The 27,016-nt window shown below is 37.4% G+C and overlaps 1 protein-coding gene across 11 annotated transcripts in view; it reads left to right on the plus strand.

Moving 5' to 3' along the window:
- FAM172A (family with sequence similarity 172 member A) overlaps positions 1-27,016 on the plus strand; it is a 425,633-nt gene that overhangs the window by 260,788 nt on the left and 137,829 nt on the right. For all 11 annotated transcript variants that reach the window (XM_038532335.1, XM_038532336.1, XM_038532328.1 and 8 more), the window contains 2 exons: positions 8,923-9,039; positions 16,774-16,858. In XM_038532335.1, the coding sequence (XP_038388263.1) occupies positions 8,923-9,039; positions 16,774-16,858 (202 nt within the window). The remainder of the gene's footprint in view (positions 1-8,922; positions 9,040-16,773; positions 16,859-27,016) is intronic.

The raw sequence follows: 27,016 nt of genomic DNA on the forward strand, positions 1-27,016 counted from the left end.
TAGGAACTTCTGGAAATATTTCTTGAATGTTTTCCTCCATGGTTATTTTTATGGTGACAACTATATCACTTTGGGGCATATGCTTAAATTGTTAAGCATTGAAATTTTTGTCAGATTTACCTGTTTGCTAGAGTAACATTTAACTTCTCTTCTACTTATATATACTGCAACATAGAATTGACCATCCAAACCAGAACACTTTTAACAGTGGAAAAAGACACTCTTAATGATTATGCCACGTCCACAGTTATAAACCAGGAATGTCCTGGGCTAACTAGAATGTATAGTTATCTTATTTGTACCTAATTATTCTCCTTGCAAAATTTAAGCAAGCCCACATCACTTTACATAATTTTAAAGTGGAGGCGGAGGAGGGGATGTGGTAGTTGTCTGACACATAACCGCCACCTAAACTGTGCAAATGTTGATGTCACTGAAGGGTACATAGATACTATATTTAAAAGGAAGAACAGATTTCAGAAATTAAAAATGAATGTCAAGGTAATAGTGATAGTAGCTGACAATATTGATTGCTCGCATGCTTAATCTCAGTTATCCTTGGGCGATCTGATGAGGCGAGTACTACTATTATTCCCTTTTTGTATTCTTATAATGATTAACCAAAAATTAAAATTTAAGGACGTGGCACTCCAGAGCTTAACTACAACACTTTAGTACCTTCCCCTGGATATACTTTATAGCTCTGTGATTATCTTTTTAAAATGTAGGCAGCTATACTCCCTCTATGTAGGAAACAAAGTGGTAAAAGGACTCGGTGCCAGCTTGGCACTGCTGAGCCATGGCTCCATGCTTTGTTGCTGGCCCAAGTAATTCTGAAAGGATTCACTGATGGCAAGAAACTGGAGCTGCCACAGTATGGCTTCAACAATTCTGTTTTAATTTTTAAGTGCGTAGTGCTATTACAGGTCTAGTATTCTGATTATGAGATTTTTAAGCAAACACAATGATCATTTCTTTCTGTTTCTCCTTTATGGACCTGTGTCTTTTTAAAAAACAGTATTTGTCATTAAATGTATTCTAAGGTAGGCTTCTATTACCTTCTACATGAGAAAGGAGAATGCACTAGCTTACAAATAGGAGTAGTTTGCATAGCGTGTTTTTACAGTATCTGTTATAATTGTGTACTATGTGCCAGGTCCTCCACTAGTCACTTTATATTCAGTTCATTTCGTCTCACAGTAACCCCATGACTTAGGTGTATTTACCATCTCCCTCTTACCTGTGATGAAATTGAGACCCAGAAAGAGTTGAGGTAATTCACTCTAAGTGTCATTACCCAAAGTGGCAGAAAAGGGATTTGAACCCAGAGAATCGGATTCCAAACCCCTTGAATCTAACCACTGCATTATGAAGACTGCTTACTCGAAAGCTTCTACTTCACCACCCCCTTCCAAGGGGGGGGGGGGGGGCGGAACGAGAGAGAGAGAGAGAGAGAGAGAGAGAGAGAGAGAGAGAGAGAAGTGAATGCAAATTAGAAATGTGAACTGTGAGTAGCATGTGAGAGCTGAATGTCATACTTGTCTGGATTTCCTACTGGGCAGTTTAGTCCTCATATTTCATCTACTGAAGTGTATGTATTTCATAGTAATCACTAGAGGAGCTTCAAGAGTCTTGGGTGACAGAACCAAGTTTTAATATTGTGGCAAAAGTGATATTTGTTCTGTGAATAGCATACTATCGGGATTGACATGTACAAAAGAATCTTCAGGAAAGCATTAACAAGAAAGACTCTGCCAAACCCAGTGTCGGGTGATTAGTCATCTTGGCCCAATGTACATTTTCAACCCAGTGGGCCTGATAGCACACAGGGCAGTGTGCCATGAGCCAGGAGATGTACAGGCACAAATGTAAAGTGATGGAGAGATTTGTGGTAAATTATCATGGTTTATCAGACTATATAAAAACTATACTCAAGTAGAAGCACAGAGTGTAAATATAATCTGCATGACAAAAATGTGAAAAAGTACCACCTTTCATGCTTTCCAAACCTTTGAAACAATTTAATCTGAAATCTTAACTCTAGGAGCTCTAGAGGGAGCTAATCTATTTATACACATATATATTTTTTAAAGACATCTCAAACCTCAACCGTGCTATTAACCAGAGTGATGATTCATTCATGCTCATGCAGTAGTAATGATCCTCAGATTTATATACGTACAGTAGTGTCAGATCTTAATCTGATGGAAACATGCATTATTTGATTTTCTTTCAGAATAGTCTTTCCTGTACAAGTGATTCACATGCTGTAACCCTCACAGTGCATATGTGTAACACATGTCAGAATTTTAAAGGAAGGTAATGACTTTTGCTGGTGAAAGACATTAAAATATTTCTCTCAAAAACATGTTTCAAACATATTATGCATGCTAATATAGATATGGGCCTGCATGCACATATATCCATACCTAACCCCCCAACCCACACTGGCTTCTTTCAGGAGGACCTCTTGGACTTTAAAGCCTAAGACAATTTATTCTGAGTGCTATCCCTGCTGGGCCACAAATATGAGAAAATGAAATCACTTGTTTCTTTTAGGTTAGGATGAAGACAAACCCAATGTGGGGTTCACTTGTTTAGGTTGAGAGTATTAAACCTAGTATTGGATTGATTCATAATTTCCAAAACCCAAGACCCTCAACTAGAGATACAAGACTACCTTCAAAGGCTCATGGCAAAGTATCCCTATAACATCACTATCTCCCTGCCTTCCAGGCTTATCATCTAAGCTAAGACAAATGGACAGGAACTTTTTAATTTAATTTAGTGGAAATTAAAGAGTCTTTGTGTTTTCCTTTTCTAAAAGTAGCTCCTAATAAACTTATAAAAGAAATGAAATAGGGGTCTCTGGGTGGCTCAGTCAGTTAAGCACCCAACTCTTGATTTCAGCTCAGCTCATGATCTCAGGGACCTGGGATCAAGCCCCGCATATGGCTCTGAGCTCAGCATGGAGTCTGCTTGTCTCCCTCCCCCTGCTATTGCCCCCTCTGTGCATGGACTCTCGTTCTCTCTCTCTATCTCTCTCTCTCTCTCTCTCTCTCTCAAATAAATAAATAAATAAAACCTAAAAAAAACAAAAAACCAAATAGGTACAAAAAGGGAATTACACTTTTAGGGGGACATGAGGTATTTATATTTGGCCAGGTACTTGTGAAGATGGTAGGCAAGTGCCCCATTTGAGGCCTTGCAGAAAGCATGGTGAGGCAAGTTGGGTGGACAGAAGCAGTCTGTGTAATGTCGGGGGAGAGATGGTGGCAGGAAGGCCTGGCCAGTAGTGTACATGGAGGGGAGCAGAGGTAGATGCTATGGACTCTGGCCCTCCCACACCATCTCTCTGGTCCTCTGCTTTTCATCCCACCAAATACTCTTAGGCTCTGATAAACTCTCTTATCTTGTTACTGTTACTTAATGTTTAGAATCTTACTCTGGAGGAAAACAATACAAGGAGATTTTTTTTCCTCTCAACTTCAACTCCCATCAAAAAATTTCATAGTAGGATGAGCCTGTATACAGATGGTATATGTTTTTAATCTGTTCAAAGTACTTCATATTTATTGGGTTAGTTAAGCTTTTGTCAGACTGGTAACATGTAATACACAGAAGGAAAGAGCAGATTAATTGTGTAGAAGCTAAGGTGAGAGGACTTTGAAGAGATAGATCGAATTAAGAGGGGGAAAGAAAAATTTCAGGTGACAGCAACACATTTTGTATTAATTCTCAAATCATCAGTATGATTTATGGAAATATCTAGTTTTCCCTCATATCCTAGACATCATTTTATTTTAGAGCCATAATAATAATTTTTAAATGCTATTGATAGTCTGGTTTTCCACATGACTAATTTCTATCTTGGCATGGTTTTTAGAATTTCAGCATTCCTTACTGATTTGGATTTGGATTTGGATTTTTTTTTTTTTTTTTTTTTTATCCAAGTCAGAGAAGCCTGGGTGGCTCAGTCAGTTATGCATCTGCCTTAGCCTTAGGTCATGATCCTGGAGTATGGGATGGAGCCCCAATCAACGGGCTCTCTACTCAATGGGGCGTCTGCTCCTCCCTCCACCCCCTCCTCACTTGTGTTTTCTCTCTCTCTCCTTCTCATATAAATAAAATCTAAAAATAATAATAAAATAAATGTCCAAGTCAAGGAAGTACTGTATTACTGAAATACTAAAAAGGATTAATCAAATGAGTTCTTTTAGGTAAGAGTACTATAATATATTACTGAGAAATAGACCCCATATGGCACACATGAAAGAAAACAGGACTTAAAGGCATAGACAATTCAGAGTTGTATTCTTTTGTATCTGTGTGGCCCTTAACCAGTTTCTGAGCCTCAACCAATTTTCTCCTCCACAGATGGGAAAAATAATACAAGTTTTACATACATTTTAATATTATTTCAGAATAAAGTAAGAATGACTATGTATTCATTTTTAAATTTGTGTAATGCTACTTAGATATAGATATACACACAAATAAACACAATATTTTAATAATAATTTTATCAGATTCTACTTATTAAGCCATAAAACTTTCAGATGTTGATGTTTGGAATATCAAGCCATGAAACTGAGATGTTGATGTATGGGATATCAACTTTCTTTGTCACTTTTATTCAACTAATGTTACCAAGAATGTTATACAAAAAATGGAAGGCCATCCTTTATTTTTGAAAGATTGGTATAGGTGTAAAATTGATCTTAATTGTTTGAAGAGTTCATTTGGCAGGTACTTCATAGTTCATTCAAGAATATATGGAGACATTGAAATCACAGGGTCGTACTATTTTTAGTGACTAAAATGCCTTTAAGAATCTAATGATGGGCAGCCTGGGTAGCTCAGCGTCTTAGTCCTGCCTTTCGCCAGGGTGTGATCCTAGAGATCTGGGATTGAGTCCCACATTGGGCTCCCTGCATGGAGCCTGCTTCTTCCTCTGCCTGTGTCTCTGCCTGTCTCTCTCTGTGTCTCTCATGAATAAATAAATAAATAAAATCTTTAAAATAAAAAAAAGAATCTAATGAAAGCTAAAGGTCCTCTTTGAGAAAAATATTCCTATAATGTCCAGACACAATTTTGCAAGGAATTTCAAAGGAGTTCCTATCCATGGATCCTAATAAAAAACATCTTCCAACAACAACAACAACAACAACAATAAAAATCTTCACATTAGATTGACGTATAGTAGGACTTTAGTAATATGGTCTCCTCCCTTCCAGATTTCTGTGTTTTCCAGATTATTATAGTCTTCTCTTATAGAAGTTGTTTTCCTGCCCAGCTGCACCTCCACCCATATATTCCATCTAGGGTCTGTCTCTTAAGCAATCTTGGTTCCTGCATTCATTCTACCCCCACGATTGCTGTTCCCTACCATTCTTTTAAGATTTTATTTTTTTATTAAAATTCAATATGCCAATATATAGTATAACATCCAGGGCTGATCACATCACTGCTCTCCTTAATGCCCGTCAGCCAGTCACCTCATCCCCCTACTCACCTCCCCTTCAACAACTCTCAGTTTGTTTCCCAAAGTTAATAGTCTCTCATGGTTTGTCTAAGATTTTATTTATTTGAGAGGGAGATTGTCCACACACAAGCTGGGGAAGGAGCAGAGGGAGAGGGAGAAGCAGACCCTGCTGAGCAAGGAGCCTGATGTGAGGCTCAATGCGGGGCTCGATGCAGGGCTCCATCCCAGGATGCTGGGATCATGGCCTGAGCTGCAAGAAAACACTTAACCAGCTGAGCCACCCAGGTGCCCCTTTGCCCCAGCATTCTTCATCGGTGCTCGCTCCCAGGAGAGGCAGTAAGAGACAGAAGGGCTCTAAACCAAGCTGACAAATACAAGAAGCAGAGGCTTTGGACAGAGATGGCAACTGCAGCCAGGTTGCAGCAAGGCTGGAATAGAGGTAAATAGTCTGAAAAACAGTCTATCACTCCTAAACAGTCAGATATTTGAAATTCTTCTCTTTTTTAAAGATTTATTTAGGGATGCCTGGGTGGCTCAGCAGTTGAATGTTTGCCTTTGGCTCATGTTGTGATCCTGGGGTCCTGGGATCGGGTCCCACATCAGGATCCCCACAGGGAGCTTGCTTCTCCCTCTGCCTATCTCTGCCTCTCTCTGTGTCTCTCATGAATAAAGAAAAATAAAATCTTTTAAAAATTTTTATTTAATTGAGTCAGAGAGCATGCATAAACAGGAGGGGCAGAAAGGAGAGACTCTGAAGCAGACCTCAAGCTGAGCTTAAACTCCAAGTGGAGCTGGACACAGGGCTCAATCCCAGAACCCTGAGATCATGACCTGAGCTGAAACCAAGAGTCAGACGCTTAACGGGCTGCACTACCAAGGCTCCTCAGATATTTGTCCAGGGTTCTTTGGAGATAGCTCTTCATTGTTGAGATCCTCTAGAATCTGATCATTCTCCATCTCTAACAATATGAAAGTGATTTTTAAACTGGAAGGGACAGTGTAAGAAATATACTGGATTGTAACATCATTTGATGTGATGTGAAAAAAAGTTGCACAGCATCACATCCATTGTATAAAATGTCAGCCAGATAGAAAAATAGACCAAAGGTTTTATTCTCTTGTAGAACATCTAACAATTGTATATTTTTCCAAGTTTGTATAATTTTAATTCTCAGATTTTCTACTTTTGTACTAAATCCTCAGCCTATTCGAATCTTAATTTGATATCATTTCACAAATGGTTCTCAATATTCTGTTTCTTCAGATACAACCACCTTACATAAGTCAGCATATGTTAACAACAAGCACAACAAAATCCAGGGCAAATATTTAAAAATGCAGACATATTCTTAGAATACCAGAAGAGCATGCTCTTATTTTGTAACTTTAGCAGCAGGCGCTCTAGATCTTTAAAAAGTGTTACTGTTTAGAAAATGAGAGTAAGGACATGTAAGTTCTTCATGAGCCAGGGGGATTCACTATTGTCGAATTTTTAGTTTTATTATCAATTGTTGGTTTAAATTTTTATATTCTAGTGCCAACGTGATCCATGACAATCTATTCTTTTAAGGTAGCTTTAGTTTATTATTCTTTTTGAGTACTTTTGATGCACAATGTTACATTAGTTTCAGGTGTATAACTTGGTGATTTGACAAGTTTATACATTATGCTATGCTCACTGCAAGTATAGCTACCATCTGTCCCATTACATCACTATTACAGTGTCATTGACTGTGTTCCTTATGCTGTGATTTTTATCCCCATGACTTACTCATTCCATAACTGGAGGCCTGTAGCTCTTTCTCCCCTTTGCCCATTTTGCCCAGCCCCCCACCACCTCCCCTCAGTTTGTTCTTGGTATTTGTAGTTCCGATTCTGCTTTTTGTTTGTTCATTTTTTAATGTTCCATATATGAGTGGAATCATTTGGTATTTGGCTTTCTCGGTCTGACTCATTTCACTTAGCATAATACTATCTAGGTCCATCCGTGTCATCTGAAATGGCACAGTCTCATCCTTTTTTTATGGATGAAAATCTGTTTTTAAAATAAAATCTAGGAGAAGGTAGCAAACTACTTAATAATGAATGTGAAGTATTGAATTAGAGTATTATTTTGTGCTTTTAGAAATATTATTGATACTGCAAGGTGAATTTCTGCAATAATATTATGATGTTGATAAGCAACATTGATCTTAAGATTTCCACATTTTATAAGCAGAAAACACAAGGCCCAAATATGTAAGGTGTAGAAATTCTGCTGAAGCAGCATTAACAGTGAATTAGATTCCCATTAGGTGGTGTTCAGTGAGAGGGGAATGCATATGCAGGATTTGAAGAAATTTACTTGAGAGAGACATTTTCATTCAGAATGCCAACAGGCATCATTCAGTATTAGAAGTGTGGCTTTCAGTGTTCACTGTATGAGCTATCATCACCACTCAGAATTCTTACCTTTTAAAAATGCAGTAACATACTTTTGATAGACAATTCAGAAAAATTAATAGCAAATGATAGAGAAATTGCTCTTTTCTAGTGGGAGAAAAGACATTTGATTCCGAGAAACGATGAGGGCATGGCTATAAAATTTAAGGATACTACATACTATATTTTAAATGTAATTTTTTATTAAGCTTTCATCTACTTGTGTCAAATTAGAGTCCATTGTCTTAGCAGATTAAAACTTTTTATGATTCTTTTGATGTGGAACTATTATTTTTCACTTCCTTTATCTAGCAGACCACTGATGAATTCTTCAGTTTCTTCAAAACAAGTGGCTCTCTCTTAAATTTTAGAACCATTAAATTTTATAGAAACAATATTCTAAAGAAAGACATTAGAGTGTAATGCTGAAGTTTGTCGACATAAAGAAATATATTAGGAAGCAAAATGATATTAATAGGCTTTGAAGAGAAAGATATTTGTGGGCATTTAAAACACCCAGGAATTACAAGGCTGTGTGGAAGAGCAGGCTAGTTATATCGGAGAAGTCAAAGCAAGATATCTTTCATTACTGACATGCCATCTACTGAAAAGAAGTAGAAGTTAGTCCTAAGTAGCTAACAGTGAGCCCCGGGTACTAACATCCCTGAAGCACTGAAATAGGAAGTGGTGGGAGAAAGTTGTAAAAGAAACCCTCAGGGATTCCTCCTTTTTTCCCCTGTGATCCCTTTAATCCTTGAATTGTCAAACCACATGGAAAATAATAGAGCTGCGTAGTTCTAAGACTTAAGTGGTATTATCTTTTTAAAAGAAAATATTAGGTCTTTTCACATCTCTGGACAGGAAGAGGGCATGCGTTCAGGATAGAAAAGAGTAACTTTGAACAAGAAATGCATGTTGCTTTTTCAGTTTTAATATATTATTATCTATGACTAAGCAGGCTGCACCCAGTAGAGAAAAAATTATAGCCAATATTTTATTTTCCTTTTTTAAAACAGATGATTCAACGAGAAGCAGATGTAAAAAGTAAGGTAACTGCTGTGGCGTTGACAGACTCTGTTCACAATGTGTGGCATCAAGAAGCAGGCAAAACGATTCGAGAATGGATGAGAGAGGTGAGACTAGATTTTTTTCAACGCTGAGATGAATGAGTGTGAGCCTTTATATCTTGAGCCCCCACCAACTTATATCACCTCCCGCCCCCAAACTCCCTTTCTAGAGGCAGAACATTTAGAGAGAAGAGAAAAAAGTAGACATGGTTGTAATAATAATAGAAAACCCTTCTGAAGAACAAATACATTTTTGAAAGTCCTTCCCCCCCCCCCGCCCTTTTTTTTGGGGGGGGGGGGCATTCTAAAGACTGTTATGTACGCAAGCAGCATACAGTAGAAACTGGCCAAAGAAGGTCATGATCTGTTAGATTCTCATTCCCTGATTTTTAATTTTTCTACCAGCTGCTTAGCATTGGTGCTGCTCAGTGACAAGAAAGAAGCTTAAAGTACCATTGGGTCTCATCCTTTTCTTAAAAGGTGGTCAGTATGTGCCACTCTTAAATGGACTGGCTCACTACTGCCAGTAGGGGGAGAAGTAAAAAGCTGAAATAGTGTTTTGCCACACGGAACCTGGGGCTCCAAGAAACCAAGGGCTGGTCATGGTCCAGCCTCAGGCTAAGAAAGCCTCTTTTCACCATCCCTAAGGGCTGGTGAGCTCATCAGTTCCTGACTCATTGAACATGCTCCCATTTTTTTTTTAAGCTTTCAACCCATTATTTATTTGGGTTATTGATATACAGCTGAAACTTCATTATTTCTATTTAGCTTTCTGATAGTATAAGCAATTGACATCATCCACACCGTGCTATATCAATTGTTTGGTCAAATTATATATTTCTATATATGAGAACTAGTTGACCTTCCTGATTTTCTCCCACTTTTTCTTGATAGAATACCCAGATATTTATCCAGCTGACCCCTTACCATAGGTATGGTGGGTAACTTCTATAAGCCCTTATAGTGCACTCTACAGACCAAAGAGTTAATGTTTGGGAAGAGTTTTGAATAAATAGGACTAAGCTATATAATCCCATAGTGGAATAAGCATAATATTACCAGTCTATTTTCACTGTTGTTGTTCTTATCCATTAGGAAAAGTACTTTTGGGGCACCTGGGTGGCTCAGTTGGTTAAGCATCTGCCTTCGGCTCAGGTCATGGTTCCAAGGTCCTGGGATTGAGCCCTGTGGGGAATGTACTTCTGTCTCTCCCCTCTACTTGTGCTCTCGCTTGTACTCTCTCTCAAATAAATAAATAAAATCTTTTTAAAAAGAGAGAGAGAAAGAAAAAGTACTTTAATTGTACAAAAGTCTAAAATATTTTTATTCCATTCCTCATAATGTTATAAATATGTAAAGGTAGGCTTTTAATGTGCTCTAACACCAAGGTGTTTTCTGACCACATTGCTTTTCATATTTCTCCTTTCACAGTTTATATCCCTAATTGTCTTTTCCAAGGGTCAAATTTTTTTTTCAAGAGAAATTTTGCATTTTTCATGCCTATACTTTTTTTTGTGGTATTTATCTGAACATGTGGACACATAAACAGCTCCCAGCATTATATAAGTAGTAAGGTTGAATAAATGCACATTTTCCCCCACATATAACCAATATGGAATTTAGTATTTATCCCAAACTAGAAACATCCCTGTTCATCATCTTTTAATTGGGAATTCTTCATGTCTCATTCCAGGTGACAAATATAACGAAATTTATTTAGACTTACTTCTTTTTTAGGTTTTTATCCAAATTCCAGTTAGTTAACATACAGTGTTATATTAGTTTCAGGTGTACAAGATAGTGATTCAACACTTCCATATATCACCCTCCTTGATCCCCATCACCTATTCCCCCCATACCCCCACCCACCTTCCTCTGGTAACCATCAGTTTGTTCTCAATGGTAGATTTACTTCTTTAACCCTTTGTAACTAAGACTGGATTAGGTACTGCCTTCAAAAATTAGAATATATTGTCTGCATTTTTTCGTTTGACTGAAATAGGTAATAGTTAAATTCATCTTAATTCAATCAAAGCTCTCATTAATTTCTTTGCAAGCATAGCTTTTATAAATCTTTTAAATATTATATAATTTTATAAATGACCTACTTCTTGAATAGTTCTTTTATTCCCTCAGTTATGCCTGAGGCATGAAACAGCATGAAGAATTTTTTATTATGACATACCAAAATTCAGACCCCAACTCAGTCACTTACCTAACTGTGTAATCTTGGGGACATTATTAATCTCTTTGAGATTTCACTTTTTTCATCTGTAAAATATAATACCTACCTTGCAAATATGATTGGGAAATAACATATGTAAAGAAACACCATGGACATGGGTATTTTAAAGGAGTTCAATAAATTGGAGCTCTCAGTGTTGTCATGTAATATTTCTTGCCCCAAAGTAACATTAAATTATATGAATTGTATTCTTTTGTTTTATGGATTATTTACATATTCAAAATACCTTACCAAAGGGTAGTAATTCAGAGCAAGGAGTTAGAAGAACTGGGTTTTGATAATGATTCTGGCTTAGTCACTCACTAGGCAAATCAATAACTGAGATCTAACATACACCAGGTACTCTACACTAAGGCTTATTGTCTTGGGAAAACCACTCGATCATTCTGGGCCTGTTTCATAATTGTGAATTACAGATAATAATTCCATCTACTTCATGAACTATTATGAGAATCAAAGGTGACAACCAAGAAGAAAACCTCTTGAAAAGCAAATGGCACTACATTAAAAAATAAAATGTATTAATATGGAAAATACTATAGTATACCAAAGATAAAAGTTATTAGGTCATTGTTGATGGAGCTTTGAAATTATCCCTGCTCAGAGCACCTCCCTAAAACAAGAACAAAAATGGAGACTATAGGAGCCTAGGCCAGATATCCTTGTCCCCTCTGCATGACCCCTTGAAATAATGAAGAAGAAACAGTCATGGGTTCAGTAAATAGAAAAGGCTATGATCTTGAGCAGGTGGGTTGGGAGCAGGATGTGGAAGGGTGACTTTTGTATCCCTCAGCATCCCACTTCCCACTGCCTCTTGCTCCAGCTTCAGTTACAATCAGGTCACAATCTGAGATATTTTGCAAATGTGTCTCCCAAGAAAAACAACTTCACTAAACTGGAATGCTGACCATTAAAATAGTGGTCTGGCTGCAGATGAAGCTTCAGTGCTTTTGGCCTCTTAACCATTAGCTCCATTATTTCACCAAACACCACTTTAAATTTGGAAATAGGACAGGACACAAAGTGCTTAGTCATTCTTCTTATACTGCAAATTAGTAAAACTGCTTTTTGTTTTGTAAGCATATTTAAGTTAATGTGATAAAGGTATTGATGTTAACTATTCATCTACTATAAAAAGCTGATTTACTCTTTTTAAATTTCAGCAATTAATATACAGAAAGAAGGTTAAGTACTATATTCTTATATAATTTTAGAATAACAATTTCTTTTAAAGAAAGAAGGTCAGAGAGGGCTACTTTTGGTAATTACTCTGAGTGAAAACTACTCCAAACAGAAGACCAAGCATACATACTTAACCATGATTCATGACGAGAGGTAAAATGTAGCCTAAGGCAGCTGCTAAAAGACACTTCTTACCTTAAACTCCAGGACTGTAAAGTGGGTGAGGATGGACATGCAGGACATTGTGGTAGGTAAAATAAAAAACCAAACACAGAATGAAAAATACTATGCAATCACACTTATATGTGGAATCTAAAAAGATGGAATACATAGAAACAGAATAGAACAGTGATGACCAGTGGGGTAAATAGGGAGATACTGGTCAAAGAGTACAAAGTTGCATCTATGAGGATGCGTAAGTCTAGAGACCCAATGTATAGCAGTATAGCATGATGACTATATTCAGTACTGATTTCCTCTATTCAGTACTGAATACTAGAAGTCTAACAAGAGAATAGATTTCAGGTTCTCTCACAGCACACACACACACACACACACACACACAAATGGTAACTCTGTGAGAAAATATGTTAATTAGCTCGATAGCAATAATCATTTCATAATGTATATCAAATCATCATGTTGTGCACTTGAAATACATAGTTTTTATTCTTTTTATAAAGGCTGAGAGGGTGAATGTTATTTCCTGACATATCCCTGGCCTCTGAAAGTCTCCAGCCAAGCCAGATGTATGGTTCTACAAAGCTATCATGAACCCTTACTTAGCATCATCAGCTCTGAATGGCAGGCAGTCCTGGAAACACAACCTAGTGAATCATAGTTGTTCTTGTCTGAGGACACAATGCCTTCCATTTTGAATCTCTACCTCTATGGCACTGGTGGATCTCAGACAAATAAAAATTAATAAGAACCTAAATTCACCCAGGGCAGCAAATATATCTCAAAATACTTGGCATAGGATACCTACTACATGTTTTTCTCTTTAAACATAGTATACTAAGTTCTAATCTTCTTCATTTTTTTAATCTTCTTCTTAAAAATATTTTATTTATTTATTTATGATAGTCACACAGTGAGAGAGAGAGAGAGAGAGAGAGGCAGAGACATAGGCAGAGGGAGAAGCAGGCTCCATGCACCGGGAGCCCGACGTGGGATTCGATCCCAGGTCTCCAGGATCGCGCCCCGGGCCAAAGGCAGGCTCTAAACCGCTGCGCCACCCAGGGATCCCTTCTTCTTAAAAATCTTAATTCATTTCATAACTACACTGAAATATTGTCAGCCCTTGGTTCAGTTGTCAAAGAGGGCCGCTCAGCACTATGGCCTACAGGCACTTCTACTTTAGGTTAATAGTTCCCAACGTTTTGGATTTCACAAAGAAGACAATTTACAACCACAAAAAAAAACTGTTACGTTCATAATTTCAGAGTAAAAGACCTTTAAATTGAGAACACTTAACTCTAAAAAACACTATATTGCCATTTTTTTTCCCCTCAGACACAGAGAAACTTTAGTTACATGGTCCTCCCAAACTCTTGGCTCTGGTCAAGGGCTTCTTTCTCTCTGCTTGTTGGTTGGGATGAGGCAGGACTACATTTGACAGACATGCCTCTCTTAATCTGTAGTACACCATGCCTTACGGTCTGCTCAGGGCACCTGAGAATAAGATCTGCTTAGAACACACTAGCATGTTTTGCATTTACTTAGGGAGGGCTTTCTCAGCACCTCTGCCGTCCTGGACGCTCTGCTAGTGTCCATCTCGACTGAAGAGCTGAGGTGGAGGCAAAGTGAGCCACTGAGAAGAGGGATAGAATAAACATTAGAAAAACAGTAAAAGAGATTTGGTTTTTAATCTATAGAAATGCATCTCAGAATAGGAAGCTGGATCTGATATGATGGAATTTCAGGCAGATTGAATTTATGTGTAAAGGCTATATGTCTTTCTCATATTTCTTTCTTTATGTGTATTTCCAAGCACATTTGTGTTATTTTGTTACACTGTCATATGACAAACATTTTTATCTTGTTCTGCCCTTTTCTCTACATGTTTTTCCCAGTGAGATAAAAATGTTACACACGCAAGCACACACATGTACACGACACTCATCAAACTTATGATGCCAAGCCTTTACAATCCTACACAGGCCCTTCCTTTGTCATTCCAGAGAACTTTGTGACATACTCACTTTTTAAGGTATTTATTTTCTGTCCTGTTTTAATGAGAAATGAAAGCCTAAACATCTGCCTAGATAAAAACTGAAATTTCAGAACCCTAAATGTTAACCTATCTTTTGTTTTAAGTGTTTGAGTTAGAGGTGACCTGGATAAAGTCCATTTTATTCAGCTTTTTAAAGGCAGTGGTAACGAGTTAGAAGGTGATTAATTACCAACATATTGTAATGTACCATCATTTTTATTAATACCAGAAATATCCTATAAGACGTAGTTTTACATACATGAAGTATAGGTGAGCAGAATTAAGACTGACATATCACCTGGGTAATAGCCAACTTCCATCAGATTTGGAGGTACTACTAGGATGAATAATAATTAAAATATATACCTAATCGCTGCCTGTCTGTCGGTAGTGCTAATTGCTGTCATTGAAAAGACTGAATTGTTTAAGAGAAAGAGAGAAAAAGAGAAAGTCATTCTTCATTGAAGCTATCTCCCTGTATCATTGGGAGCCTATTTTTAGTACCTATAGAAGTCATGATTTTTGAATTTATTAGGGGCTGTGATGAATGATAAAACAAATCATCCATTTACATATCTTGACACTACTTTGGAGAATACTTATTTCTTACAAGCAAGTGTCACATTGTATATAAAAGCTGGCTAATTGTGTGCTAATCTTCTGCATTATCTAGAACTCTGTGATGTGGTATTCTATCAATAGTAATATTAATTTTACTTATTTCGAATGTATGAAATATCTTCTAAAACCCGATTTCTTTTATAATTTCTGTTCTCTCACATTGTATAATTTTGCATTCAGCTGCTAATTAAGATTAGGAGTGCACGCAAGTTATAGAATACATATTCACTTTAAACCATCAAGCTTTTGTTATACATAAAAATACTAATATTTTATCCATTTTAAATGTAAAAAGAGAGAAAGCATTTAAGAACATTACTAGATGTTGTGTTTGTTTTCATGGTTTTTTTTTTTTTTTCCACACAGTTCAATAGTTTCATTGATCTACTGTTTCTTACAAAAATCTGCCATGCTTTGTGAACTTCACTTTCTAATCTCATACAGCAACCCTTCCTTTATGTTATTCCTGCTCTCCCTGGTCCCAGAACAGTAGGGTTGCCTTGACAAATCTATTCAAAAGCCATTCCTCGGCCTTTATTGGTGGGGACTGGGGCCTTTGAAATTCTCTCCTCACTGCAACACAGCTGACATCTTCTTCCAGACAGAATGAATTAAGGAAATACAATAAGACACTTGATCTACCAGTCAAGGATCTTTCCACAGTGAGGACGGATTCCATGGTGCACAACCAGGGCAGCAAGCATCTAAAAATACACAATACATGCTTGTTTACCAGAATAGCAATCAGTGATTTTTCCAACATGATTGATAGGATGATTTCTTTTAAAATAAAATCTGTCTGGAATTTCAGTGTGTATGTGTGTGTGTGTTAGAAATTTTTAAAAAGCCATATGAAGTTAATCACATTGTTTTAAGCCAGCCTTTAAATACAGACTTAAAATGTATGGAAGGAATATACATAATTTTTATTTCATTTGTCTGAGTAGTAAGTCGTCAGTATCTTAAAGATTGATTTTAATATTGAAGGCCTCGTGTCCTCAAACACACAGCTTCAATTCACTAGGTTGTGTTTCTTTTGAACTACTTGATACAGCCTTCATTGAACAAGGTTGAAGTAAAAACTAAAAGAAAGTATATTTAAGGAGTAACTGCAAAATGTATTTGTTCTATTATTGCAGAGACAAAGACTAGGTTAAAAATAAAACTATTCTTTCACATGATCAAAATAATATTTATTTCCGTCTTAAAGTTAAAAATGGCCATCCTTTTCAGTTTCCCTTAATTATAATCTTAGCCTTTTCTTATATACATGTTACATCATGGTTCACAGAAGGTTACATGTCTTCTTAATATCAGCAGAGATAACTTGCCAAATTGTAGAAGATAAACTTTATTCCACAACCACAGTGGTCAGGAATAATACTGTTTATATAAGGAAAAATTTTATAGTACATGGAAAATAAATTGGATATACTTCTTGTGGTTGATTATATAGGAAAAATCAATCTCTGCAGCCTAAAAAGTTTGTCTTGGTTTTAAAACGTTTCAACAGAAAATTGTCTCTATTGCATTGCAGAATTGTTGTAATTGGGTCTCTAGCTCAGAACCATTAGACACATCAGTGGAGTCCATGCTGCCGGATTGTCCCCGAGTCTCAGCAGGTATGTGTTTGATGAGAGATGTATGGGTTTTTTAGGGTGAAAAAATATGGTAATGAAATGTGGAATTCTATCTTGTGAATTAAGCATGTTGTTCTGCCTGGACTCTTTGAATGAATGATGGGTAACGTACAGCATGGATCTGATCCGCTACCAGAAATTTGTTGAGTGACTGAAAATGCTAACTAACACACTCACAGCAGGGATGAAGAGGGGAAGCAATCTGAGAGTAATATAGACAGCTGGCTGCTAAAGCTTCAGGAGACAAGATGTACGTAAATAAAAACGTGGTTAAGACAGGGACTGGGCAGCTAAGCCAGATCTCAGAATATTTGTCTTGGATTGAGTACCAATTCAAGGATACAACAAGCAGTCAAGGCTGTGAGTTCAGAGGGGAAAGACTGCTGTGATCTAGGGTCTTTAGAAGAATTTTTCATGCAGAAGCTTTTGGCTAGACCTTGTGCTTTCAGTAGGATGAGGACTATAGAAAGATGTGCAGGATGGACATTCTAGGCAAGCAGACATGTCTATCCATTTGAAAGGAGTAATTTGGAGAACGGTTCAAATATTAGGTAAAGAACAATTATAACTGCATTACATTATCACTAATACCTAAATGTGAACTTGGCTTCACTGTCATTAAGCTAGATTTTTCAAGTCCGTTGGTCAGGGTTCAACCAACCATATATATGTATGTATATATATATACACACACATACACACACTATAATATGTATACTGTATATATATATATATGCATATATGTATATGCTACTATATATATGCATATATATATTGTGTATAAGAAACAGGTAATATATATGCTATTATATATATACGTATATGTGTATGTATAATATAATTATACATTATATATGTTATATATTATATATAATAATTACATATACATATAGAATATTATAGGTATGTTACATAATTGATTCTCTTTATTAGCAGTAATGTTCTATAAAGTCACTGACAATGCTGAATTGGTGAATACTGAATACAAGGTTAGGTTGCTTCAAGCTTCTGGTCACATTTTCATCAACCAACCAGTATATAACCTTGCTTTATGAATGTCTCTACTTAAAGACACCTTATTTAATATATGTTGTTGATTCGGTAACATTGAACTCACAGCCAACAACACTATAACTCATGCCTGAATGAAGCTTGTATAACACATTCATTTCCTTTTTTTTTTTATTTTTAAGATTTTATTTATTTATTCATCAGAGACACAGAGAGAGAGAGAGGTAGAGACATAGGCAGAAGGAGAAGCAGGCTCCTTGCAAAAAGCCTGATGCAGGACTGCATCCCAGAATCCCAGGATCCCAGGATCACAACCTGAGCCAAAAGCAGATGCTCAACCACTGAGCCACCCAGGCGTCCCTTTTTAAAAAAAAAAAAAAAAAAAAAAAAAAAAAAAAAAAAATTATTTATTTATTTATTTATTTGATGAGAGAGAGCACAAGCAGTGGGAGTGGCAGAGGGAGATGGAGAAGCAGGCTTCCTGCTAAGCAGAGAGCTCGACATGGGACCCGATCTCAGGGCCCTGAGATCATGACCTTAGCAGAAGGCAGATGTTTAACCAACTGAGCCATCCAGGTGCCCCCATTCATTTTCTCCATAAGGCATAACAGTCTTCAGGCAGCCCCGGTGGCGCAGCGGTTTGGCACCGCCTGCGGCCTGGGGTGTGATCCTGGGGACCCGGGATCAGAGTCCCATGTCGGGCTCCCTGCATGGAGTCTGCTTCTCCCTCTGCCTGTGTCTCTGCCTCTCTCTCTGTGTGTGTCTATGAATAAATAAATAAAATCTTTAAATAAAAAAAATAACAAGAAAAGCTCAAGACTTATACAAAGAAAATTATTAAAAAAAAAAAAAACATATCAGTCTTCTTAGGAACACTAGTGCTTAGGGCTTAGGTACGCTAAGCCCTAATATGTCAGCACTGTACTTGGGAGGTGTTTCAAATAGTGAAATCTCACACACACACAAAAAAAAAACATGGCACTAAATGTCAATAAGAACACTTATTTACAGTGTGAGAACTGAAACAAGAAGGTAAAACATGGCCTTATTTGACCCTAGTTAGGAATGCATGCTAGGCAACTCAGATTTTTCACTACTCTGCACATGTGCATATCTATAAATGACCACAAAAAAGCACCCTGCATATTGATTTGGGAGTTTACAAATAAATATTAGTAAGTAGGTGAATTCACAAATATGGAATCCATAAATAAGAGGATTGACTATATATAGTAAAGGATTTGACCTAGGATTTGATCAGAGCTGGTTAAGCAGGCTCTGTAAGAATGTTGACTTTGCCTCCTGTGCTGGAGCTTGGAACTATAGAGCAGACGTTTGTTAAGGGAAGATGGATGTTAAGTGATAGAGAGCAAAAATGAATTAGACCCCAGAAACATGAACTGGAGCATGTGAAGATGGTCTTAAACTCATGTCAGTTATTTTTGCTTCTGACCTTGGTGGTGTGGAAGTCTGTAGAAGCCAGTGTCCTTTGTCATGGAGCTAACTACATGCGCATCTGGCCTGGGAGTCAGAAATGATGAAGGGGATTCAGGGCAAGGTAGTACAGGTGCAGTCCTGGCCACTGCCTTGTGCCACCAGGTGAGCTAGCAGATAAACAACAAGATGCATAAGCTAGAAATAGCTACTGCTTTACTTTAGCCCTCCAAATGTCCCACAGAAATTTCTTTTATGTATCATCCTAATAGAAACACATAATTTGAAAACAAATTCTGGGAAATATGGTTCAACTTAGCCAAATGGACACATTATAGAGCCTCTACAGTTCACCACTTGTCAACTTGGCAGTTTTATAGATCTCCTTAAACCAAACAATCTACAAAGAGAAACATTAATGAAGTCATGCTTCTACCTCATGTGATACAACTATCCTATGTACAAATGAAAACACACCAACCCTTTCCTCAGAAAAGGATATGAAACCCTTTTATTGTCTTTGGCCGATGTCCATTCTTCTCACCATTTATATCTGTAATTTAAATACTGAGAGATAAAGCTAATTACTTTTGACATATCTTATATGAAATGATAAGGAAATAAGAGAGGAAAACAAAAATGTTTAATATATGTACTCAAATCAAAATAAGGAAGAAATACCCATAGCTATTACATTGCTCATTTTTGTAACTGGCCATGTACTTCTGGCTGATATTTATAACTACCTTCATTCTGTATTCCCCTTGTTCTTAACAACCACCTCAACTAGTTGTAGTTCTCGCCTGGTTGGCTGACCCATACCGTCACACCTGCAGCAGCTGGGCCGTTAACTATCCTGCCTGAGTTAGATGGTTGTAGTTTGCTATTGACATTAATCACAGGAGGTACTAACAGGTGTCCTCGATGATTTCCTGCATTGCAGACACACTCCTCTTTATCCCCATTGTGTAGTAGCAGCTCAATTATCCCTTAGTTATCAAGATTCATCATGCCAGCCAATATACTAACACTCTTCCATTCCTTTTTAATTCAGTGGTATAAGGAGCCCAAAATGGCAAGACCACAGTCTCACCTTCCAGTTCAATGGAATCATTGTTGTGTCACTTAATAGAAGCCTTCTTCCCTATGGAACTAAGACCTTTAGATCAACAGAGTCTAAAGTCATAGGAATGGGAAGCAACAGTTTTGTTAGTAGGTCGCTGAGGGTAGTCAGAAGAGAAGCCAGTCCCATTTCCATCCCTTCATTCCCAGACCTGGGAGAAATACCACATGTATTAAATGCTGATTTAGGGTACGTACACATCCTGGAGTACATTGTCTCAGCCCCACAGGGTGTTGTCACCTAAGCAGACATCAAACTGAGTCTTCAGAAAGTTACTTCAGAAAGTTACTTTGTGAAGCCTGCTGCTTATGGATAACAGGGAACATGGTAAGACCAATGAGTGTTGGCAGACCTCTGGCTCTTTCTCGTCCTCTCACTTGCTCCCTCTGATGGAAGCCAGCTCTGTGTGAGGTGCTCTGTGCAGCTCTGTGCCCCCATGGCAAGGAATTGGTGTCTCTAGCCAAGAGTCAGTGAGTACTTGAGACCTGTCCACAGCCCCATGCTTGACCTTGGAAGAGGATCCTCTCCCAGATCAGCCTTGAGATAACTGCAACCCCAGCCAACACCTTGATTATGGTGAGACACTAAGCCAGTTACTCAGATAAGCCACACTCAGATTTCTAACCCAGAGAACCTGCAAGTGCTAAATATATATTGTTTTAAGCTGCCTGTTTGGGGGCTATTTATTCCACAGCAGTAAATAATCAATATGGCAGATTTAAACTTCAGCTTTGGTGCTCACTCAAGCCTAAGTAGAAACCATCTTAACTTAATTTTGATGCTAAAGTCTTATAAGGCTCATCTCTGCTCTGATACCTTAGGATTTAAGAGCAACTTTGTAAAAAGGCTAAAAAAAGTTCATTGAAGATGATTCATCCCTAGCCTAGTTCCCTGACTGTCTCATTAGACTTTGCTGTATACCATATCAGAGACAAGATATTAAGTTTCTTCATTATCACGTTTGATCACTATATCATTTGATCACTAAGTCTTCTCACTCTGCAGCTCTTCACTGACCAAGTTTTTCCTAGGACAGAATTTGCTACTCCGTGTAACCTTCTAGTCCAACAAATTGGCTTAAATAAAAAGATTTCATATACACTCCCCAGCATATATCCATTTATTTCTCATATATTTATTGATCACTTATGATGTTCCAGGTACTATTCTAGAAGTTGGGGACATAGCAGTGAACAGTAGTAGCTTCTTATGACTATCTCCTTTCCAACAACAACAACAAATGGGCAGGGGGGTAGGGGACTGTTACCTCGATCTCTGCTAGTGGTAGGTTCCTCCCTTTGAAACTGGCATCATTAGATTGCATCAAATGAGAAAAGAATTGGGGCCAGCACCTCCAGCATTTTCCATGCCAACTTATAAAAACTGAACAGTTTTCAATCAAAATCAATGATTCCTCACTTCTTAAAAAATGCTAAATAAGAAGTATGACATGATCAAAATGAGATTTTGAAGAAGATTAATTTAATAGATGGGTAAAAGAGAGGAGCAAGAAGCTAGAGGCAGAACCAGCAGGCTGTCTGACAATGAAGCAAGTGTATGGGGTTGTGGGCATAAACTGGACTGGTGGCAGTGGGAACAGAGAGGAAAGGGAAGCGATGAGAAATAGGAGTCGGGAAGAATCGACACTCCCTGACGGCCAGGATATTGGATGTGGAGGCTAAGGCAAAGGGAGAAAATGACAAACTGGAATGAAAAGCAACTGAGATAATGAAAACATTACCAGAAATCTAGAGGAGCTAGAGGGGGAAATCAATTAAGGACGAGAGGAGGAAACTGTTCTATGACCTACTTAATTGAGGCGATGGCAGTTATGTGATGGCAGGAAGTTCAAGTAGAAAAAACCAAAGCTTGGTGAAGTGCCTTTGAAATATCTGTAATTCTCTGAGCACAAGTTAGTAATGGATATCCAGACTCTATGTTCAATTTAGTGAAGCCTTTTTTTTCTAGCTTTCTAATTTATAAACTTTTTCATAATTTATAATATGCTTTTATTGTTTGACTAAAGTCTCATGGTTATAGCAGGGAAATTGCCTATAAAAATACATATACATTTAATGCTGTATTTTTCCTTCATTACTAAATATGTTTCCCTTTATTAAAAAATTATGTGTTGCTTATAATAGCTTCATTTTATCAGTGTTATTTATCTATGAATATATATTTTTAAAAACGGGTACAATAAATTTTTAAAATTATATTTAAAATATCACTGATAATTATTATCAGGGCAGTCATGTTGTTTTTATTTTTCTTTTAAAAGCAGATGTAATACTTGACAGCTCCACACTGAGGAGTTGGCAGTGTTGTACCCTATACTTCAAGTAAACTCTGACTTTTTTTTAGTTATCTTAACATACGGTGAATGGTGGGTATTTGAGGGATCTTGAATGCAGGGACTGTTTACCCTGCTTCATTCTATTGATGGTGTTTCCTACCGGTAAAGATCAGCCAGTTAAAAACATTGTTATTCAAAGAATGATATAATAGGTTAGTAGGACCTATGTTTTGGTATAGCCCACATTTTGGTTGTTTGTGTGTTTGTTATAAAATGGCAATAACAAACATCTGCCTCACTCTTCTTGTAGAAGTGTTATGAGGACAATTTTTGTAGATTCTGGGGGGCTATTTTGAATTCCTCAGAAAGAAAGCACTGCAAAAACCTAATGTGGTACTCCTCTATATTCTCACGAACCATTTTAGAATTTAAGGCTACCATTTGTTTTAAAACTATTATTTTAATCATATGGGAATGAAAAAGCATTTGCAAGGCATACTGCCTTTTCCGTTTCCCTGTCTCAATTTTTAAGCAACAAATAACTTACCCGTTCATATTTTCCTGTGTTTTCTGTGACATGGATAAGGGTTACAAAATATTACACAGAAACCGACATCACAGAAAGAAACTACAGTGAATAAGGCAAAAGGAAAACTAATAGTAGGAAGAAAAATGTGAAGTAGGACATAGAAGTATGGACACACTAGAGCTAAAAGACACGGGATGGCAGTAAGGATGAAATTACAAATGTTCCAAATGTGCTCCCCCTCAAAAATAGCTAGTATAATTTGTGGCTGTGTATGAGGGGGCAGTCCCCCAGGGTGAGACGAAAGCAAAACATAAATGTTTGAAAACAGAGAAAGTTACAGAGCCCTGATACCTTCTGACTTCTTAAAGGTCTGGACATGGCTTACTTTGGTTGGCATATGGCCGACAGGCTGCCCTTTGCCAGCTTTTTCTAACAGGCTAAGTTTGGATAAGGGCTACTGCTAAGTGTCATATACTTTTTACGGTCCTCCGAATGTGCTCCTTCCATGCCTCTCTGGGTGTGTGCTGATGCAACAAGTATTTACTGTGGACTAGACATTGTTCCAGGTGCCAGGGATGTAGTGATGAATTACACCAGATACAGGTTCTTTGTGGAGCTTACATTCTAGTAGGGGAGACAAATAATAAACAAGGTAAACAAGGAAAGTTTATAGTATGTTAGATTGTGGGAGTTGGTAGGAGAGATATAAAGCAGGACCTGAAACGTGGAGATGGGGCCGGGGAGCGGGAGAAGGGATTTGCCTTTTTAGAGAGGAGGACACGGAAGGCCACCCTGAGAAGATGACATTTCTGGGACATTTTTTCTAGTCCTGATCTCTTACCACCTCCCACTGATGAAGACCGTATTTGCCTATCTGGCCTTAGAGATCTTTCCTCAACTCCAGGCTACCTACTGAGCTCTGAAACCTGTGCCCCTATTCCCTCCAGCACTCCCTTGTTCTGGGTCCTTGAAAACCTCACCTTGTAGTCAGATCCATTTTTACGAGTCCTCTAAGATTTATGGTAACCATAAAGCATAAGTATAAACAAGTTACTAAGGTGTTCCACTCTTCCCTATAGAAAACTTATAGAAAAGTATAACATTTATATGGTGCCCTGGAGTTCACAGGCAGGGTTGCTCATGTCTAGAGGTAAAGGGACAGAGCCACCCCTGGCTGACCCGAAGGGTGAGGGGATCAGTATTTTGACATACTGTGTCATACTGTGACCACTTTGCACCAGGCACACAGGATGGAAGCCTCGGACTCCTCACAGCTTCATTTTGCCATCTACCATGAAGGAAATCCCTGAACCTGGATTCACTAAATCTGTGTAGTCTAGAGGTGTGATGCCTGTCAACTTATTTCCTGCCAGAACTTGTATCCCTCTCACTTTTCCTTGTCCTTGTCACAGCTTGAGACAGGCTTTTCTCTAATATTTCACTTTACCTAAAACACTTGATGTAAATCTGGGCACCTCAAAATTGGAAAGATAACAACATAAATGTTAAAAAAAAAAAAAAAAAAAAAGGAAGAAGAAAAGAAAAAGGAAAAAGGGGAACCATAGTACATGTCTTTTAAGGGTTAAGAATTAAGCTTGAAAACTTAGGATATTTAGATGACCTCATCTTGGTTTGGATGTAGAAGAAGGGGGCTGTTGATAACATGTACCAAATGCCAACCCCCGTTCCCCACCAGAAGAGAAAGTGGAAAATTGGTAATTTTTAGGTGAATTTGAATTGTAGAAAACCTGCTAACACAACCCTGATTGTACTTTGCTTTAACAGTGCAGATTAACTATTTACACTGACTGAACATACTGAATATTTGCTAAATATTTACTTCAATTTATTGCTGAAAATATATCTTGAGGAAATGACACCAAGGAGTTATATCTCTTCTTTGTTAGTGAATAATCACTTGCTTCTAAAGATAGCAATGAAAAATCAACAGTAATTGCTTCTAGATGTGTCATTCAGAATGTGTAGACAAGTTGAGCTGTCTAATATGTTTTTAGACACAGCTCAAATTAATTAGGTAATTGAAAATCAATACTTTGCCTTTGTAAACAGATCTTAAATTTCAAGGTGTATTAGCATATATAGTACTGTACCATTTTTTCACTATGTGTACTGCTCGAGAACTACAGCATTCCTCTTTCCATTCAAAGGTTATATAGTCTAATCCTTTAAGTGATGCTTTCATTAACTAAATAGCACTTTTCAGGCAGTTTTGTTCATTACTGTAGAATTGGCCTTGTAGCTGTTATTCATCAGTTAGTTTCCCTATTCATTGTTCTATGCTACCTTATAATTATTAGTTAACCTAAGGGATGAGTATTCTAAAAGTTGACCACCAGAAATTCGTGTGTTTTTAGTGAATCATTCATTATAATTAGCTAGAATCAGGGACTCTGGGGAAATAACTGATTAAAGAATCATTTAAAATAATCCTCCTAAATATATATTTATATAGATCACCAATATTTGCCCTGATTATAATATACTTAATCAGATTCAATATTTTCCTCCCATTTGATTCTTTCAGTTTTCCAGTAATCACAGGGAATATAACTAGTTTCACTTCAGAAATCTCACTTTAAAAAAAAAAAAATTAAAAATAGCCACCATGTTTTTTACAGCTTTCTGAACCAATTTGTGAAAAATCCTTCGAAGAATTTGGCAGTAAAGGTGGCAACTCTCCTTTTACTAAGCTAACTCTTCCCTTTAAAGATAAAAAAAAAAAATTAATTATTTTTGGAATGCAATGGGGTAAATAACCAAATAATATGAATTTGTATTTGTACTTGAAAATCTTATGAGTTCATTTGCAAGAGCTATTACTTTCACTGTCCCTATAGCAGTGTCTCATGATTCCTAGTGTTGTGTCCCTAATTGTTGGAAAAGTAATTTGGGGACCTAAGACAGATATGTTCATCCTTTTTACTATATATTAAGTATTGATCTCCCTTCCCACGGTTGTCTGTGCTTCACTTGTCCTCTATTTCTCCTTCCCTCTGTCAGTTCAGTCTGGGTCACTGCTCTTGATGGTTCTCTCTGTGTCTGTATATTGACCTCTGACTCTCTGTCTCTCATCTGGTTTAGTCTCTGTGTATGACTTTTCTTACAGTTTGTGTCTCCTGTGTCTCCCTGGCTTCCTCCCCCACCTGGAGACTGTCTGGCAGCCCGTGGCATCACATCTCCCCCAACCCACACTCTCTGCCTGCCCCTGCCTGACCTGTGTGGTTTGCCTAGGTCCACTGCCCTCACTCCTCTTCGACTGTGTGATATGTGCTTCCCTCCAGCCACAAGGTCTCTGTTCTGTCTTGTCAGATTCAGACAGCAAGTCACCAATAAAACATCTGCTGTCCGCTGGTGAAATTACCCCAAAAATACAACCCTTCAGAAAAACTGTATTGCTTTTTAAAAGTGATTCGGAACATCTAAAATAAATATTCTTTGGTACTAAGATGAAAATTCAAAGTGAACATTAGGTATCATGAACAGGCCAAGTATTTCCTGTTCATAAAATCCCAAGATGCTCTCTCAGTTGGTTATCAGTGCTTGAAAAACAAGGATGGTATTTTTTGAAGTCTTTGTTTCATTATATCTTTAAGAATATAGTCCTTTTTAGTTCTACTTGATGATAAATATAGTTCTATTTAGTGATAAATTTTGAGAGGTAGTTTTATTTGATCAATGAGTTCAATTTTTAGGTATTGGAATTGGTTTACCTGTAGATATCTAAAT

This window comes from Canis lupus, chromosome 3, assembly GCF_011100685.1.
Source record: "Canis lupus familiaris isolate Mischka breed German Shepherd chromosome 3, alternate assembly UU_Cfam_GSD_1.0, whole genome shotgun sequence".
Classification (NCBI taxonomy): Eukaryota; Metazoa; Chordata; class Mammalia; order Carnivora; family Canidae; genus Canis; species Canis lupus.